General features: G+C 41.4%; 1 protein-coding gene across 32 annotated transcripts in view; it reads left to right on the top strand.

Moving 5' to 3' along the window:
• The window catches only part of CLASP2 (cytoplasmic linker associated protein 2), a 280,902-nt gene that overhangs the window by 246,760 nt on the left and 13,659 nt on the right, over positions 1-20,483 (top strand). For 31 of the 32 annotated variants that reach the window (XM_039523715.1, XM_039523712.1, XM_039523741.1 and 28 more), the window contains 4 exons: positions 2,971-3,114; positions 9,206-9,312; positions 9,999-10,152; positions 12,386-12,614. In XM_039523715.1, coding sequence (XP_039379649.1) covers positions 2,971-3,114; positions 9,206-9,312; positions 9,999-10,152; positions 12,386-12,614 — 634 coding nt within the window. The remainder of the gene's footprint in view (positions 1-2,970; positions 3,115-9,205; positions 9,313-9,998; positions 10,153-12,385; positions 12,615-20,483) is intronic. The other variant, XM_039523734.1, reaches the window with a different exon arrangement.

Here is a 20,483-nt window from a genome sequence, read left to right as displayed (position 1 = left end):
CTTAAGATTCTGTAGGGTTTGGTGACACTTGTCCAGAGAAGTTTCATATTCACCCTGAGCAAGTGAATTTTTCAAGACCTGATAACACTTTTCATGAGCTTTATATTCAAGGGTCTCTTTAACCTAAGTCAGTGAAGTTTAAGTAGTAAGGCACATGGTAGTCTATCTTATCTGATGATTAAAATCTCTAGTGTGGGTTCTTATGTCAATAAGTAACTGAATCATGAAGGAGCTGCCAATAAGCTTTATCATCTGGAATACTTCATGTAATTACATTTTCTCATCTTACTTTTTGTTACCGTCAGAGAGCCACTTGCAATAGCCAGTTGCCCTGAGCGTCAAGATTACACCAGTAAATCTTCGAAAGTGGTATCCTGACATTATTAAACTGTGTTTTAAATGGTTTTCACTTAAATAGATTTGAATGAAAAATTAGATACATAATAACCATTCACAGCAACTTGCTCTATTTTTAATAAGTGGTAACTTTTTAAAATGAACTTTTCAATTATATTAAAACAAAGCAGCTTTTTTCCACCTACTTTCTACAAATGACATTTCCCATTATGAGCATTTCCAATGGACCATTTGCTGTTGGTCATTGAACTGGACTTTTTTCTGGAGGCTAACATTCTGTGCTCCAGAATCTCAGTTGTGTTTTCAGTTTTATTTTGGGTTTGTTTTTAATGAAAAGTCTCTAACATTCCTAGTTTCAAAGGTCAAATTTTAAGGTCAACAGTATGTAAACCAAAACAGTGATATGTGCATCAATCTACAGCCAGCCTGAAACAGTAGTTGCGAGAGGGTTGTGAATTAGCCCAAATCATTTAAAGGCATAGTTTACTATGAAGCAAAATAATGACCAATTAAACATCAAAATCGATAACTATTTGATTGGTGGTCACAGCATGTAAGAAAAAAATAGACAATCACATAAAAAAATCTGCTGTGAATGTAGCTCCACCTGAGACACAAAAATAAAACTTCATTTGTGGGCAGACCTTGGGAATACCATTTTTATTTCTCAATTTGACCCCCAATTATAGGAACATGTTGACACATGCTACTTCTCAGAATCGCCTACAGTATCCAAATAAAATGTGCATAATTAGAAGCCGCGATACCTCGAGATGGCAGGATTTGAGCCTTATTGTGATGGACTCTGTACAAGTATAAAATACACTTCTACCCCAGAAAGCTTAAATTCTAAATAATTTTGAATGATGCCTGGGGGGAAGGGCTTAAAATACAACAGAGAAGAGAGAGAAGATAAGAGTGACAGTAATAACCCAAGGTTACATATAAGATTAGCTACAGGTACAATCTGGAAACTTTAGAGTTCTGGGGGGATTTATGTCTCAACTGGCAAAGAGATCAGTGAATTACTACTAGCCCTGTATTTGTAAGTTTAACCAGTTAGGAGTTGATGAATCTGTCAATTTCCCTTTGGTTTTTATTAACTCAAATTGCATTGAAGTGAAGAGACTAGGACAGAAAGGAGAAAGAGGTTTAAAGATGTAGCCACTCACCAGTGAAGAACAGTTGTTCACAGCAAATTTATGTTTAACATTTTAATATTTTACTTAATTACATTTAAACACACACATGAATATTTGCTGATGTATGTTTTCAGTGTTAGCCGTCCACTTAAAGTTGCTACAGTTTATTACTCTGGAGAGAAAAAGAGAAATATCTGAAAGAATGTTCTAAATTACTTTAAATATTTTGGTACTTAAGCAAGTTGTCTGTCATTTATTCAAGCATTAGACACTGGTTCTGTCCAGCACATGGCAGACCTTGTTGGTGAGCTGCTAGATATAAGTGGTTCATTCTGGTATGAAGCGGATTCCAGATTAAAGTATTAAATAAGTCTATGTAATTCAACAATATCCCGCCTTTCATTGATAGGTGACTGGCCTCTTGCCACACTGGCAAACCTTTTGGCCTCTCAAATCAGCATTGACTAAATTGTGTAAATGATACTAAATCAGCTAAAAAAGTTAGCTAACAAATACACTGCATAACTAATTACGTTCTACTGTCATTAACAAAGCTGTGCTTTTGATACAAGTCAAGGAAAACAATTTTACAACACCAGTTTAAAAACAAGTATTTACCTCGTAAAGGCAGGGAGGATCTATAAATTGCCTAACAAATAAAAACTTAAAATCAGAAAAATTATGCAGCAAGCCAGAAGCTCTAATATTAATACTTCAAATTTTACTTTTCATCTTCAGAGTGTTTTGCAATCTGCTAAATTAATTCTTAAAACATTTACCTCGCAAGGTAATTGTTCATATTTTATAGATAAGGGAAACTGAAGAAGAAAGAAGTTAAATGACTCCCCATGTGATCTTGGGGAAGTCAGTGTAAGTTAAAGACCTATGATCAGACCACAAAACTATGCCTGCTGTTCTCCAGCTTAACAAATCTATTTGCTAAATTAAAAAATAAAGATTCTCAGTTGATAAACTTGTGGGTCACAACCCACCTGAGAACTCACCAGAAAGTGTCTGGGGAAGAGGCAGGTGTGTAGCAAGTTGGCTCCCATCATGTCTGAGGTATTCTGCTAAATATGAGTCTTCTATCATTTGGAAACTATTCTGTTTTAATGCCAAAATCACTTAAGTCGTCATGCCATTTTGTTTGTCATTTCATTTGTTGTTACTAGCACAAAGCACTCTGGGAGAATATCTCAAAATAACTTGTTGCTAGGAGGATCATGGGAAGTAAAAGGGTCATCAGTGTGTGACCAGCAAATGTCCATTGTTTTTTAATCATGTCTGCCGATACCTTTATACCTATTTTAATTATATAAAAACTTCAAGAAATCAGCATTGCATTTCTGCTATCTTTTTTGATTACTCCTTTCTCTGGAATCCTTACTGGTAAAATAAAGCAATTTTCAATATCTAACATTTTTAAAACAAAAATTCACATATAGTTTTCATTAATATTTTTTTGCTCTAGGCTGCACAGTCAGTGCTGATTGCCCTATTTGAACTAAATACCCCAGAGTTCACAATGTTACTGGGTGCTTTACCAAAAACATTTCAGGATGGAGCAACAAAGCTTCTCCACAACCATCTCCGGAATACGGGCAATGGTGGTCAGGTATTTACACTTATTTTTTTTTGCTCTGAAGCTACTGATACTTACTTTCATCTTCATCTTAATATAGGTTGTTCTTAGAGGGCTTGCTCATGTCAATTCCAAGTAGGTGGGCGCGCACTGCGTGCAGTCATTGAAAGGCTTTCCCCTAGCCATACTCATCGGATTGGCTGTGGAGCCCCCTGGAGTCATGCCTTCATCGTGGTGCATATAGGTCCCTGCCAACTCGCCGTCTCTTCAGTTCCGTCTTACCGCCCATGACAGTCATTGGAGCTGCTTTTGTCTCAGTCCCCTAGTGGTGTTTCTCTTTGTACCTGTAAATAGGTAACTTAGTGTTAATTAGTGTTTCAAGTAGTTTTTATAGTTAGATATGTTTCTGTTGGGGTTTCCCCGACTGTGTTCTTCTCCTGGGGACTGGGGCATGCCAGAAGCTGTGTGGGTCCTGCCAGAAACCTATGCCAAGGGGTGACCCCCACGACTCTTGTTTAAAGTGCTTGGGGGAGGTCCACCAGACGGACAGGTACAAGATCTGCCCAGGTTCTGGCCAAGAACCAAAAAGGAGAGAGACTTTAGGTTAAAACTACTCCTTATAGAGTTAGTTCTCCATCCTCAGCTGGCACAGCCCATGTCGGACCCAAAAATCTAAGGAGGCAAAGAAGGTGGACCTCTTTGGCCGAAAGGTCTACTCTAACATAGGGCTCCAACTTCAGATTGCCAACCAGCAGGTGGTCCTCAGCCTCTACAATTTCAGTTCTTGGAACACTATGACTAAGTTTAAAGAGTTGCTTCCAGCTGAATCCCGGTTAGAGTTTAGGACCATCATCGAAGAGGACAAAGTTATAGCAAGGACCTCATTGTAAGCCACACTTGACTCAGTGGACTCGGCAACCCGCATGATGTCGACCAGTATAGCCATGTGAAGGAGCTCGTAGCTGCAAGCTTCAGGCTTCCCGCATGAAATCCAACAAACAGTTCAGGACTTGCCCTTCGATGGATCAGGGCTGTTTTTGGAGCAAACAGACTCTAAGCTCCACAGTCTCAAAGACTCGCAAGCGACATTAAAATCTCTCAGGCTCCATATACCAGCCCCACAAAGGAAGCATTTCAAATGTCAGCTTCCCCCATTCTTCTGCCCTACTCATCCTAGACAAGATTACAACAGGCCTCCTCCCATTACAAAAATAATGGGAGGAGGCCACCTCAGCCCTCATCCACCCAGAGCCAGGGCTCAGTGAGGCAGTCTTCTGGCCCCAAGCAAAACTTTTGAAGGTGCACCTGGGGGTGATGCACCAAGTAAAATCCCAGATCCTTTCCTCCATTTCGTGAACTGTCAATCCATTTCTACCATGCCTGGGCCTGGATCACCTTGGATCAATGTGTCTTATTCATGATTGAATTGGGATATTCTCTCAAATTCTGTTCCATCCCTCCCACCCACTCCCCTTCCCCTTCCCTCTTCCGGGACCCTTCTCACGAGCAACTTCTCATACAGGAGTTACAAATGCTCCTAGAAGCTGGAACAGTAGAGGAGGTCCCTTAGGAGTTCTGGGGCAAGGGGTTTTATTCCCGGTATTTCCTAATCCCGAAGTCCAAGGGCAGGCTCAAGCCTATTCTAGACCTGCGAAACCTTAACAGATTCATGAAAAAGTTGAAGTTCTGCATGGTCTCCCTGGCTTCCATTATCCCCTCACTGGATCTGGAGGACTAGAATGCCGCCCTCAACTTGAAGGGCATGTACTTTCATGTGTCGATAGTCCTGTCCCACAGGCGGTTCCTCCACTTTGTGGTCAACACCACCCATTATCAGTTTACAGTTCTCACCTTCGGGCTATCGGCGGCCCCTCGGGTGTTCACCAAATGCATGTTGGTCGTAGATGCCTTCCTGAGGAGGTGACAGATACTAGTATTCCCATACCTAGACTACTTGCTAATCAAGTTCTGCACCAGAGTTCAGGTGGAGGAGCATGTGAACCTGGTACGGTTGATTTTTGGCAGGCTCAGGCTGATACTGAATGTGACATAGTCAACTCTAACCCGCACTCAGAGGATAGAGTTCATCGGAGCTCTCCTAGACTCAGGTCAAGCCAAAGCAGTCCTTCCGGAATTGCGTTTTCTGACCATGGGTGCCATTAGGGGGCTTACAATGATATCCTCCTACTATGACGTGAAATTGCCTGAAGCTGCTCGGTCATATGGCTGCTTGTATGTATGTAGTTCAGCATGCGAGACACTGGGTCTACAGGCCTGGCTGGCCTCAGTATACAGGCCAAACCGAGACCGCCTACATACGATAGTCACTCTTCCTCCTCCAGTTATCGAGTCCCTCCTGTGGTGGCTCAACCCACAAGCGGTGTGTGCAGGAGTACCCTTCTCCAGGCTCTGTCTCTAGTCATGGAGGCATTGGCAATGGGATGGAGGGGGCACATCTAGGAAGACTCAGGACTCAAGGTCTCTGGTCCCAGGCAGACTTTCGCTGCACATCAATGTCAGGTTGCTAAGAGCGGTTCGCCTTGCTTGCCAGACGTTCCAAACCCATCTGGAGGGCAGATGTGTATTGGTATTGACCGACAATACAACAATGATGTTCTATATAAACAGACAGGGTGGTGCCCGCTCCTCTCCCCTATGCCAGGAAGCTCTCAAACTGTAGGACTTCTGCATTGCCCACTCAATACATGTAAAGGCATCGTACATTCCGGGCTTTCAGAATGAGCTGGCTGATCATCTCAGCAAGTCCTTTCACAATCACGAATAGTCGCTCCATCCGGATGTCATGATCAACATCTTCCAATGATTGGAGTTTCCCCAGATAGACTTGTTCTCAACAGGCACAACAGGAAGTGTCAGCAGTTCTGTTCTTTCCTGAATCACAGCCTGGGCTCGCTCATGGATGCTTTTCCCCTGCCCTAGAAGGATCACCTACTGTATGCATTCCCACCCTTCCCACTTGTACACAAGGTCTTGCAAAAAGTCAGAAGAGAGGGAGCATCAATGATCTTAATAGTGCCAGTGTGGACACGTCAACACTGGTTCACCATGCTCCTAGGCCTGTCAGTGGACACACCCATAATCTTGCCCCTGGTCCTGGTCTTGATCACGCAGGACCACAGCCGCCTCCAGCATCCCAATCTAGAATCTCTCTATCTCACAGCTTGGAAACTCCATGGCTATAAACCCCTTGGAGCTCACATGCTCAGACTTTGTTAGGAAGGTTCTTCTTGGCAGTAGGAAACCAATAAGAGCCACTTATTTGGCTAAGTGGAAGCGATTCTCTATTTGGTCATTACAAAAGGACACACTACCTTTACAGTCATCAGTTCCCTTTATCCTGGACTATTTATAACACCTGAAACAGCAGAGCCTGTCAGTGTCATCAATAAAGGTGCACCTGGCCACTATCTCGGTTTTCCATCCCGATTCGGCTGGCCGGTCAGTTTTCACTAACCCTATGGCTGGATGCTTCCTCAAAGGACTAGATAGACTGTAACCTCAAGACAACCAATCCCCCCATGGGATCTCAACCGGTACTCTCAAGACTGATGGGTCCTCCCTTTGAGTCCCTAGCAACATGATCTCTTCTCTCCCTCTCCTGGAAAGTAGCATTCTTGGTGGCTATAACTTCAGACAGGAGGGTGTCTGAGCTTAAGGCCTTAACTTCTGAGCCTGCATATACTGTCTTCTGTAAGGACAAGGTGCAGTTGCACCCCACCCACCTTTTCTCCCAAGGTAGTTTAACAATTCCATGTGAACCAGGATATATTTCTTCCGGTGTTCTTTCCTAAGCCGCATGCTAGGAACTGGGAGCGAATGTTCTACTCCCTGGATGTCAGGCAAGTGTTAGCCTTTTCCATCAAAAGAATGAAGCCGTTTGGGAAATCAACGCAACTCATCATTGTGATTGCAAAGCGAATGAAGGGTCGTCCAGTTTCGTCCCAAAGAATCTCTTCATGGATCATGGACTGCATCAGGGCATGCTACGACCTGGCAAAGATACCTGCCCCTGCGCTGATGGCATATTCCACAGGGCCAGGCATCCTCAGTGGTGTTCCTGGCACAAGTACCTATTCAAGATATCTGCAGGGCAGCAATGTGGTCATCGATCCACACCTTTACATCACACTGTGCCATTACGCAGCAGGCCAGAGATGATGCCGCATTTGGCAGAGCAGTGCTGCAGTCTGCGACCCACTGAGCCCCAACCCCTCCTCCTAGGAGATGCTTGGGAGCCCTACTTGGAATCGACATGAGCAAACACTTGAAGAAGAAAAAACAGTTAGCAACCTTGTCTTAACTGTTGTTCTTTGAGATGTGTTGGTCATGTCCATTCCAAGAAGCATCTGCCTGCCCCTCTGTCAGAGTACTCCGAAGAAACTGAAGAGTCGGTGGATCAGCAGGGACCTATATACACCGCCTGAAGGCGCAACTCCAGCAAGCTCCACAGCCAACCCAATGGATAATGCTAGGGGAAACTCCTTCTGACGACTGCACACACGGCACGCGCACACCTTCTTGGAATGGACATGAGCAACGCATCTCAAAAAACAGTTACGTGAAGGTAGGTAACTGTTTTTTTTATTATTATTTTTAGTTTGGTTTTATTTATTTGCAAGGGGCTTCTAATTAGGAGTCTCCCTTAATTTATAGTTAACAATGTTCTTATTTTAAAGAGAGGTGTATGTATATATGTATTTCAAAAAGCTGAGAATTCTCAGCATTATTACTTTTAAGTAAACTGATCATGTTAGCTCTTGGTGCTCTTAACTTTCATAAACAGTAATATATCTCATGCCAATTTCTTTAGTTTCTGAAATTACTTATATCTAGCTAGGTTTCAGAGTGGTAGTTGTGTTAGTCTGTATCAGCAAAAACAACAAGGAGTCCTGGTGACACCTTAGGGACTAACAAATTTATTTGGGCATAAGCTTTTGTGGGCCAAAACACACTTTATCAGGTGCATGGAGTGGAAAATACAGTAGAGAGGTATAAATATACAGCATATGAAAAGATGGGAGTTGCCTTATCAAGTGGGGGGGTCAATGCTAACGAGCCAATTCAATTAAGGTGGAAGTGGGCTATTCTCAACAGTTGACAAGAAGGGGTGGAAATCACTTTTGTAGTGCTAATGAAACCAATGTAATCAAGGTGGCCCATTTCAAACAGTTAACAAGAAAATGTGAGTATCAGTAGCGGGAAATTAGTTTTTGTAGTGACCCATCTACTCCCAGTCTTTATTCAGGCCTAATTTGATGATGTCCAGTTTGCACTTTAATTCCAATTCTGCAGTTTCTCGTTGGAGTCTGTTTTTGAAGTTTTTTTTGTTGAAGAATTGCCACTTTTAAGTCTGTTATTGAGTGTCCAGGGAGATTGAAGTGTTCTCCTACTGGTTTTTGAACGTTATAATTCCTGATGTCAGATTTGTGTCCATTTATTCTTTTGCATGGAGACTGTCTAGTCTGGCCAAGGTAAAGGACAGAGGGGCATTGCTGGCACATGATGGCATATATCCCTGGGCAGTCAATAACTTAAAAGTGGCAATTCTTCAACAAAAAACTTCAAAAACAGAGTCCCACGAGAAATTGCAGAACTGGAATTAATTTGCAAACTGAACACCATCAAATAGGCCTAAATAAAGACTGGGAGTGGATGGGTCACTACAAAAACTAATTTCCCCCTGCTGATACTCACACCTTCTTGTTAACTGTTTGAAATGGGCCACCATGATTACCTTGGCCTCATTAGCACTACAAAAGTTATTTCCATCCCTTCTTGTCAACTGTTAAGACTAGCCCACTTCCACTTTAATTGAATTGGCTTGTTAACACTGACCACCACCACTTGGTAAGGCAACTCCCATCTTTTCATATGCTCTGTATTTATACCTCTCTACTGTATTTTCCACTCCATGCATCTGATGAAGTGGGTTTTAGCCCACAAAAGCTTATGTGCAAATAAATTTTAGTCTCTAAAGTGCCACAAGGACTCCTCGTTTTTATCTAGCTAGCTAGTCTCAGAACTTTTATGGTGTTAAAAACTAAATATAACATTAATTTAAAAGGAAATATTATTTTTTACTAGAATACCATTTTTTTCATAGGGGTCAATGGGAAGTCCTTTAACAAGACCTACGCCACGTTCACCAGCCAGTTGGTCCAGTCCTCTCACTTCCCCAACCAATACATCACAGAATACTTTGTCACCAAGGTAATATAAGGCTACGTTATAACTTTACATGTAAACTTGGTGTTACAGGTTTTTTTGTGTGTTCTCCTGAATTCCGACCCCATCAAAAACTGCAGAAAGAATTTTACCCAAGTTAAATCAACCATGGGGTACTTAGAATAATCACTTATTAAAAACTATTAACTAGGACCAATCTCCAGACAACTTAAAATTTTGGAGGGTAAAAGGAAGTAACCAATGAAATGCTCTACGGCTTAACAGCCATTTCTACCAGTCTAGAGGATTTCATAGGTCATGTTTTTGATGCTGATGGATTTAGTAGTTTGAAGTTTTAAATGTTAAAAGTGTAGGCAAGTTCACTATAATAGTTTATATTTTATATTTAATAGAGAAACTGTGCAGAAGCTCAAGGCATTAATACTTTAAGCAGTAGAGACTGGAGCAACAGTCTGCTTCCTCCTGCTGCTATTCCTAAATAAGCAGACCCCCTTGTTGGCCATCCAATTCCACCACTTGAAGAAGTCCAAGTATCAGTCATTGGTGGTCTCCTTAACAAAAGAAGGCAGGGGTGCCATTGAGAGGCAGCCACCACAGCTCCCACAGGAGTGTGGTTTCACTCCTGTGGCCCCACTCCTCAGTAAAATAATAGTCAGAAAATAAATTGAATCTTTTTATCCCCTTCTTCCATGTTTTCCCTGGATCTACAGTGCATTCGATTATGACACAGAAAACATGAATTCTGAAGATATTTATAGTTCTCTTCGTGGCGTCACTGAAGCCATTCAGAACTTCAGTTTCCGTAGTCAGGAAGATATGAATGAGCCTGTGAAACGGGATTCCAAAAAGGACGATGGTGATTCAGTGAGTGTTTGAATGACAACGCGAGGAGCTGATTAAGTACAGCTGAATTGTCTCTTTAAATGGATTTGTATATCTAGGGTAGAATTTTCAGAGCACCTAAGTACCATTTTCAAAAGTGCCGTAGGCCTTTAGGACCCTAAATCCTATTGACTTTCAGTGAGACTCAAGCTCTTAAATGTCTATCCATGCCTATCAACCTTTTGAAAATGGGACTGAGGCTCCTTAAGGCACTTAGGTGCTTTTGAAAATTGTATTCCTAGTCTTAAAGTAAAGTAACCTGTTTATGTTAGAGCTGTCAAATTCTAACTACAAAAAGCCATGCTGCTAATCAAGTCTATATAGAATGCGATCACTTTAAAGCCTGTTGGACTATGGCTTTAGTTTTAACTTGCAACTGCTTATTGGTGTTACCTGTTTTCGACTAAGTGATCTGCTTTATATTCTTGCTGTTGCACTGGAGGGCGACTGTATGATTTCTGTCCCCGAATAATATCATTTGAATGAAATATGTACTTCATGAAATCTCTTTCAAAGAGCAAAACTTCGAGTAAAAAGAATTCTAGACACGTTTTGATGTGTGTCCCTCAAAAGGAGCAAGTCCAAACAAATGTTTTATAGTGTCTAAAAGCTGTGGGCAAATTTTTCAAACTTGGGTATCTATGGTTCTGTAACTCAAGCTCAACACAACTGAAAAGCAGGCCAATTATTTAGGTGTTTAAATATCGATTTCAATATCTAACTCTAAGCTTCCCCTATGAAAATGTTGCTGTTTTGTGTTCAGTTCAAACTCCTAAGTCCTTTTAGGCAATGTTCATACACACCATTTGAGAGGAAAGCTAAGCTTTCTGAGGGCTCGTCTAAATGAACACTTAGTTCACAGTAAAGTAGCATTTAAATCTATCCTGCACTAGCGTGCTGTGCACTAGGGGTTTGTTTGGTCCCTACTTCTGTGCGCTAAAAGTTCCCTAGGGCAGTGGTTCTCGAACCTTTTTTTCGCAGACCACTTGAAAATTGCTGAGGGTCTCGGCAAACCACTTAATGATCTTTCCAAATGTTGTTTGTACCATTAGCTAATTATTGTAAAGAGCTTTGGATAAAACCGCTATATAAGAAAAAACTTAATAATAATAATAATTTTTTGTTCTACAAATAAAAGTACACAACTCATACTTTAATATCAGTAGTCTTACCTTTCTAATGCGATCGATGTGCCCTCTCTCCCCCGCCATGGCAGCCCCCGAGCTGGGGCTGGGAAGGAGAGGAGGGGTCTCCCTCTCTCCCCCACTACAGCAGTCCCTGAGCTGAGGCTGGGAAGGAGGGCCATCTCTCCCCGACAACTGCAGCCCTGGAGCTGGAGAAAGTCACCTCTTTCTCTGGCTGCCGCAGCCCTGCACATCCCAAATTCCCCGCCCCCCTTGTCACCCCACTGCCCTCTCCCCCCTAATTGTCCCAAGGCCACCACCTCATCAAATATGTGTGTCTTCTCCAAGGTCCAGGGACCTAATCAATGTAGCCATGCCTGCATGACTCCACTAATTAGGTGGGTTGCCCATCATTCTCTTGTGTGTGGCGTCCAGGCGCGCATCTTAGAGGGAACTATCTATGGACCACAGTTTGAGAACCTCTGCTTTAGGGTGCTCAATGCATGGCAGCAGGGTTCAGATGGACACTTAGTGAACGGCACAATAGTATAGGGTAGATTTACAACTCAGCCTGCTGCGAACTAAGTGTTCATTTACACAAGCCATAAGTGTTGAGAAACAATGAGCCAATTTAAGATGTTAGTTGGTATTCTGTGGCACCCATGGAACCTTGCAAACTTTGTAGTTTGTCTTTGGATTGTCTACATGAGAACTTAGCACACAGCAATTTAGGGTGTGCATTTACAGCCCACTACCTACTCTGTACAACCCCCACATGTGGACACTGTTACTGTATGATAAGAGGGCCGTCATGTGCTTTAGCTTAACTCTTTAAAGTACTGGATTTTAAAGTATACTAAAAGCTAAACCACCCAAAAGCACTTTTAGTGCACAATAGGAGTCTCCACAAAGGAATTAGTGTAGAGTAGCTAGAGTGCGGTAAATGTACACCTAGCTTGCTGCACACTAACTTCCCTGTGTAGACAAAACTGTTGTTTGCTACTGTTAACCTAAGAGGAATAGTGAACTAAAAAGTGAGTGAGATATTTAATATGTTTATGGGGAGGGGTGTTTTTATTTTTTCCTGGCAGATTTGCAGTGGCTCTGGAATAGCGGATCTGAGAGCAGGAGGTGGAGCAATTGATACAGGCCGAACAGCTCTTGATAACAAAACATCATTACTTAACACAATGCCTCCCCACTCCTCTCCACGTTCACGAGATTATAACCCGTACAATTACTCAGATAGTATCAGTTCTTTTAACAAATCTGCTTTGAAAGAAGCTATGTTTGATGATGACGCAGAGCAATTTCCTGATGGTAAGTTCTAGATTACATTCTTTGTTAGAGGGGAAATCATAAGATTTGTCTACATGTGTTGCGTATAGTCATTAAGGTTTTCATATAATAAATAGAGGTTAAGCTAAATTAGCTATACATACAAGTATCTGAAGGAACCGAACTGCTGATGCAATAAATCATGTTTTTCAGGCTAGGTTTATTAAATAGCAAATCCTATCTGAGTAATGTGAAAAGCAAGCAGTTACAAAAGCTATCAAACAAAATTCCAATGTAATGGAATACTCCAGTATTAATATTCTTCCTCATAAATACAAAGTTACAGGAAAAGTAAGGGATTAGGATAAGAGAATTGCTAACTGTAGCATATACTATATATTTGGGTTTAGGTTGTAGTAAGTATATTTTAGTGCATGACAGACAAAAAGAAAAAATATTTGTAGTTATGTTGCTTTATCTAATTTTTTTTTTCAATTTGTCAAGGGAAAAAAGATCTTTGTGAATTACATAATGAAAAAAGAAACTGGGTAAAACTAGTTTTGGCTACAGATGAAAGATTAACAGCACAGAGTTTTGGTAGTGAAATATTTTTATTTGAAACACAAGTCTGGGGTATTTTGTGTTGACTTAACATTTTTTTAAATGCCTGTGCAGAAAAGGTGGCTGCACTCAGACATGTTGACATAGATATTCAGCTTGCTGCTTTATAAGCTAAATTTTAATGTTTTCCGGTATATTTTCTTGTAATGTTTATAACCAAATGTTTTATTTTGCATTTGTTTCCTTCTCTCATTCTTTCTTGCTCATTTTTCTTCCCTAATTCTGTATCCTGTAATAACATTTTCTGTAGATATGGTGCTGGCTGTAGTTCCATTGTAAACTTTATGTTCCTAATTATCAACTGGTCTGAATTGAGGCAAAACACTGATGACCAGCTGAGGATCTGGCCTCACATTCTTGAAACAGAAAGATGATGACCACTAAGATATCACCCTACTGAGAGTTTGGTTTGAAGTATGTCCAGAGGTAGCAGTATCCCCAGGATTATGCAGCACTGCTTTGTCTACCTAGCCCCCTCTCAATCACTACTCTTTCATCCATGTCAATCAGTATAGTATCCTCTGTGTTATTTATTTATATTGATATTATATTCAATTTATTTTCCATTACCCCCAGATACTCAGTGTATTGAAGTTGCTTGGATTGGAGGGAATGGTAGTTTAACAACTGGGTAGGGAACATTTGTGGCTTTTGGTATTCAGTTGCAGGTTAGAATATGCACAACTAAATGGTAGATGGGCAAAAATAGTGGATTGTGGACCAGTGGAGAGATTCCTCTTTAAGTAAAGGAGAAAGAAGCTTGTAGTACCTGTACAAATTTACTAGTGTCTGGTAAACAATCTTTACTGTCCTATCAAGTAGACCTTGAGACACTTAAGTAAAATTATATATTATTTGAATTACTCTTTCATTTTGATAAATACCTCATGTTCATTAAAAATACATTTATAAATGGTTTTAAAGTCTAATGGTGTTTACCTTATAATCATACTGCTATCCATGCTCAGAAACAAATTCAAGTATATAGAAAAGTGATTTTGTTCATGATGAAATGATTTCATATTAAGCTGAATACACAGATTTGTAATGAAGTCTTATCTTTTCGCTTTTCTTTAACATAGAGCATACACCAGCAAAAGGCCCTTGGCCTCTTGACACTCCCAATTGTACAGGCTGTACACCTTACTGAAAATCTCAAGGAAACCTTTTAAAATATGACGGCAATGCAGAAAAATTGGAAGGGGGGATTGTTGCTGTATTGCTTCAGTAGATAGTGAATATTTTGACATGAGTATTCAGTTATAGTCTAATCTTTATTATGTCATTAAGAGTAGTTCTTATTAGAGACTGATGAGAAGGGATTTCTTGTTTCTGTCTCAACTGTAGCTCTGTTATTAAGCAATGATTTGCCATAGGAACTACCTGAAAGAAAACAATACACTGGCATTGTTTGTATTCAGCTTTAGTAATTGTACTCAGAGTGAGATTTATGAGATTCTCTACTTGGAAAATTAACTTGTATTCAGCTTTATTTTCTTGAAACGTCACCATTTATATAACTAGTTGTCAGCATTAACAGCCACTGTCAGTTAGTCTTCAATTATATTTTATGTAAGAGAAAAAGATACGATATGTACTGGATCTAACCGAAGTGCAGTTCTACTTATTGACATAGCTTTTTACCAAGTGATGGTTGGGGTGAGTAAATGGCCAGCGTTCGTGTTTTACTATTTATTTAGGAAGTTTTAACATCTTTACATATCACTGATAATGTAAACATAAGAAATGAAATGTTAATCATTACAACTCTTAGCTTTTCATTTTGGTAACAATATGCAGTAATGTAATCATTACTCCTGGGAGGATTCTGCACCAAAAAATTCAAAATTTGGCGTATTTTATTTGTCAAAATAGTGCAATATAATCACACCAGTTTCAATTGTTTAGGGAATTTATTTAAACTACAATACAGAAAACGTCACAATAACTATTCAGCATTTCCTAAACACAAGAAAGTTAAGTTTACAAACACTTGGTATCTAATACCCTGCATTCAAGTTATAATCCTGGATTTTCATTTAAATTACATTACAGAACACCAAAGAGGGGAAAAAAAATACAGAATGTCTTTTTAAATTGCTCAGACTTTCACACATGAAAGTCATACAGTTTTGCTAATCATTGTCCTGGACTTGACTGGGTACTTTGGGAAGTGCTTGCTTCTGATTCTCCTGACATTTTATTGACTGCTTGGTAAATGCTTTATTTGAGGACAAAGTCTTTTTTTATTATTATTATTATTTTTAAATGGGTAAGTAAAATAAATCCTGAGCTGTAATCTAACCCCATTGTGCCACTTTGGCACAGGAAAAATGTGAGAAAGTACATCGATCTTCCTAGCTGATTGCCTTACTGTCATTTATAAGGCTTTACATCACTGTGGCAATGTAGGGGCATTAAAACCTTTTACAAGTTTTGTGCTCCTGGGGGAATTGACTGAGGGTATGGCTACACTTGCAGCCGAACAGCGCTGCCGTGGGAGCGCTCCCACGGCAGCGCTTTGAAGTGCGAGTGTAGTCGCTGCGCCAGCGCTGGGAGAGAGCTCTCCCAGCGCTGCAGGTACTCCACCTCCCCGTGGGGATTAGCTTACAGCGCTGGGAGCCGCGCTCACATTGGTGCTTTACAGCGCTGTAACTTGCTGCGCTCAGAGGTGTGTTTTTTCACACCCCTGAACAAGAAAGTTGCAGCGCTGTAAAGCGCCAGTGTAGCCAAGGCCTAAGAATGAGAACAGTTAACTAACAAAAGAAACATTAACAATGTTACTATGCAGGCAGGCTGCTACATTTCTAGCTCCGGGAAAAGCCTTCCTCCTGCGCATGTCGTTTCCCCCCAACCCCCACAGATTCGCATTTTTCTGCTTGGGAGACACAGAAATATGCGAGCCATATGAATTCTGCACCAAGTAAAAATAATCAAATCTTTCTATTTAGCAGGGTGTTATCATATTACAGTGTGAGCCTCCTTTAACACCAAGGACATGGTATTTCTCGTGATTTTAGTAAATTGAATGAAACTACTGACTTTACTTGTATTGATCATTCCAGGCTGTCAAACATTAGTATTCCAAGAATTTGGACAGGCATGCTGGAACTTTTTTTTAGCATAACATAAGAATGGCCATACTAAGTCAGACCAATGGTCCATCTAGCCCAGTATCCTGTTTTCCAACAGTGGCCAATGCCAGATGCTTCAGAGAGAATGAACAGAACATGGCAATCAAGTGATCCATCACCTGTTGTCCACTCTCAGCATCAGGTAGTCAGAGGCCTAAGGACACCCAGAGTATGGGGTTGCATCCCTGACCATCTTAGGCCCATCAATGGCTATTAGCTGTCCTCCATGAACTTAACTAATTATTTTTTTAACCCAGTAATACTTTTGGTCTTCTCAGCATCCCATGGCAATGAGTTCCACGGGTTGACTGTGCATTTTGTGAAGAAATACTTCAGTTTGTTAGCTTTAAACCTGCTGTCTATTAATTTCATTGGGTGATCCCTGGTTTTTGTGTTATGTGAAGGAGTAAATAACACTTCCTTATTCACTTTCTCCACACCAGTCATGATTTTGTAGAATTATATCATATTCCCCCCTTAATAGTCTCTTTTCCAAGATGAATAGTCCCGTCTTTTAACCTATCCTCATATGGAAGTTTAGCCTTAATAATTTTTGTTGCCATTCTCTGTACCTTTTCAGTTTCTAATATCTTTTTAGAGATGGGGTGACCAGCACTGCATGCAGTATTCCAGGTGCGGGTGTACCATCGATTTATATAGTGGCATTTTGATATTTACTGTCTTAGCTATCATTGTCCTAATGGTTCCTAACATTCTGTTAGCTTTTTTGACTGCTGCTGCACATTGAGCAGATATTTTCAGAGAACCATCCACAATGACTCCCAAGATCTCTCTCTTGATGGGTAACAGCTAATTTAGATCCCATCATTTTGTATGTATAGTTGGGATTATGTTTTCCACTGTGCATTCCTTTGCATTTATCCACATTGAGTTTCAGTTGTCATTTGTTGCCCAGTCACCCTGTTTTGGGAGATTCCGTTTGTAACTCTTCACAGTCTGCTTTGAACTTCACTATCTCGAGTAATTTTGTATTGCTACAAACTTTGCCACTCCCTGTTTGCACCCCTTTTTCCAGATCATTTATGAATATGTTGAACATTGCTGGTCCCAGTACAGATCCCTGGGGGACACCACTATTCACATCTCGCCATTCTGAAAACTGACCATTTATTCCTACCCCTTGTTTCCTGTCTTGTAACCTGTTACTGATCCATGAGAGGACCTTACCTCTTATCCTGTGACTGCTTACTTTGCTTAAGAGCCTCTGGTGAGGACCTTGTCAAAGGCTTTCTGAAAGACCAAGTATACTATATCCACTAGATCACTGTTGTCCACCTGTTTGTTGACCATCTCAGAGAATTCTAATAGATTAGTGAGGTATGATTTCTCTTTACAAAAGACGTGGGGAAAAATCAACAACAAATCGTGTTCATCTACATGTCTAGCCCTTGCACTGTGTCAGGTCAGGTGCAGCCTCACTGCCGAGTCCCTGTACTGGGGGAGGTGGGACTTCAGGGTGAATTCCCACCTCAATGCAGCCAGTGGCCTGTGCTCCCCACTGCTAGAAATGCGGAGATCTGTGGTTTTATTAATGGCCCCCTATCACAGACTTCCAGTGTAACATTGGACCCATCATTTAAGGCTTGATATCAAAGGGAGTCTTTCCATTGATTTAAAAAGACAGCAAATAGGGGACTTAATTAACCTGTGCCTCAGTTTCTCCATAATACTTGCCTGCCTCACCGGAGTTTGTGTAAATTCACTGTTTTGGGTTAGATGCTTTGAGGTCATCAGATGGAAAGTGCTTAGAACTGCAGTTTTGCAAAGTGTTTTTTACAATTCCAAAAGCTTTATGCTTCATTCTTGCAGTAAAAACAACAAGGAGTCTGGTGTCCCCTTAAAGGCTAACAGATTTATTTGGGCATCAGCTTTCTTGGGTGAAACACCACTTCTTCAGATGTATGGAGTGAAAATTACAGATGCAGACATTATATAATGACACATGAAGGGAAGGGAGTTACCTCACAAGTGTAGAACCAGTGTTGACAGGGCCAATTCAATTAGCGTGGATGTAGTCCACTCCCAATAATAAATGAGGAGGTGGCAATTCCAGGAGAGGCAAAGCTGCTTTTGTAATGAGCCAGCCACTCCCAGTCCCTATTTGAGTCCAAATTAGTGGTGGTAAATTTGCAAATGAATTTTAGTTCTGCTGTTTCTCTTTGAAGTCTGTTTCTGAAGTATTTTTGTTCAAGTATAGCTACTTTTAAATCTGTTATAGAATGTCCAGGAAGATTGAAGTGTTCTCCTACTGGCTTTTGTATGTTACCATTCCTGATGTCCAATTTGTGTCCGTTTATTCTTTTTGATCAGCATTTATGCAGTAGGCACTCCTCCCGATTACAGGAGAATTTAAATTTGGGAGTTTATGGGATGACGACTCCTCCCACTGTGTGATGGTGGAGCAACTTGCCAGAAGGGGGTTAGGAGCAGGGCCTCCATCATCACTTTACACAATAGAAGGCAGGAGGGCTAGACAAAGATGCCAGCCAGCCTTATGCTATGTGTGCAGTCAGTCAGTGTGCTGCAGGGAAGGCTGGATCACCCTATGCTGTCCTGTCCTCAGGGCCAGTGCCAGCTAAGCAGGACTGGGCAGCTGAGACTAAGCAATAAAAATGGCCAGGAGTAATGGATCCTCCTCCACCTGGGCCAGAGCCCTTCAGAGCGTTCCCACAGGTAAGCAATGGGCCAGGGGCAATTGGTTTTTTTTACTTGTTCAAATTCTGCAATGGGCAGGGCCAGGGGAGTGCTCAGCGGGGGGGAGAAGGGGAAAGGAGAGAACTTGAGCTGCGGAAGCCTGGGGGGGGGGAGGGGTATGGAGGGAAGGAAGTGGAGGGCAGAGGGAGGAGGAATATGGTGGCGGGGAGGAGAGGATAAGACTCAACTCTTTTCAGTGGATGGGAGATTACATTTGCCTGGTGGCCAGTTTCTCATGAGAGTGGGGCTGGGGATTTGGTTCCACCACCCCTGGGGATATAGGGTCTGCTGGTCTGGTACATAAAGCTGGCACCAAAATGCTACCTCAGTGGGACTTTTTGCCTTCTTGGCTCTGTGAACTAAGCGGATATTATTGTTGAAGTAGCAGCCAGCCTTTATTTTACTGCCAGGATTCATCTCTAGCTGCAGCAGCCCACTCCCCTTGGCAGTTCTTATTCATTGCCTGAGGTGCTTACTGCTGTTGGAACAATAAACATAGGAAGCACTCTAGTTTGTTTGTCTGAAGAAGTGAAAATGAGGTGGCAGCTTTTGCAGTCTGACTCCAGCCATTTTCTTCCTGTCTGGGTGTAAATGCCATCTGAGGGTGAGGCCTAACACCTTGTTTTATTGTGTGAAGAAAGGACAAAGATTTCTCAATTAACTTTAACTGCTCTTTGCCATTGTATGTTCCCCAGGATGAATGAGGGGGTCGGGGCACTTGAAAAGGCCGTTTTGCAGGCTGCCTGCAAGTCAGCTATCAGGGTATATCAAAAAACCTGTGACTGACATTTTTTATTCCCAAGTTTAGTGCTTTTAATTAGGTACCTTCTGCATGTCCAGTCTTCACAAACACCATCTGGCACAGAGTGGAAAACATGCTCCATTTTCTTTAGAAAGAAACTGCAGAAAAGTGAAGGGTTTTTTTCAAATACATATATTTTTTTCATTTGCTTGGGTTCAGGGATTTGGCTGGAAGGGGATGTGCACGCGGGGAGGGAAGAGAAGAGGGAGACAGTGGGGAGGGGGTGGGGCCTGGAGCAGAGCAGGGGTGGAGTATGGGTGGGGCCTCAGGCAGAAGAGGCTGTCTGGGGTGCTACTGCCTCCCCAGGTGGAAGCTTCACCCACCACCCATGTTCTTCCTGTAATTGCCATGATCACCTCTGGAGCCTTTTTAAAAAATTAGTGTTGCATTAGCTACGAATTCATACTATGCATTTAATTTAATTGTTTGGTACCCAGAGCAGTATTATACAATGTCAGTCCTTCAAAAACTGCAAACTTTCTTAGCACATGAACTTATGCAATAACCTTTGAATGCGTGAAGTCAGCGATGTTGATGGGAATATCATGCTGATTAAATTTATACTGTGGAATTAATCTGTCAGGGCAGAATATATGCCTCGTTTCCCTAATATAATGTCCATATGTGTTCCCAGTAATA

This window comes from Mauremys reevesii, linkage group 2 (genome assembly GCF_016161935.1).
Source record: "Mauremys reevesii isolate NIE-2019 linkage group 2, ASM1616193v1, whole genome shotgun sequence".
NCBI lineage: Eukaryota > Metazoa > Chordata > Testudines > Geoemydidae > Mauremys > Mauremys reevesii.
The sequence above is the reverse complement of the archived record's forward strand: the minus strand, read 5'-3'. Positions and strand labels throughout refer to the sequence as shown.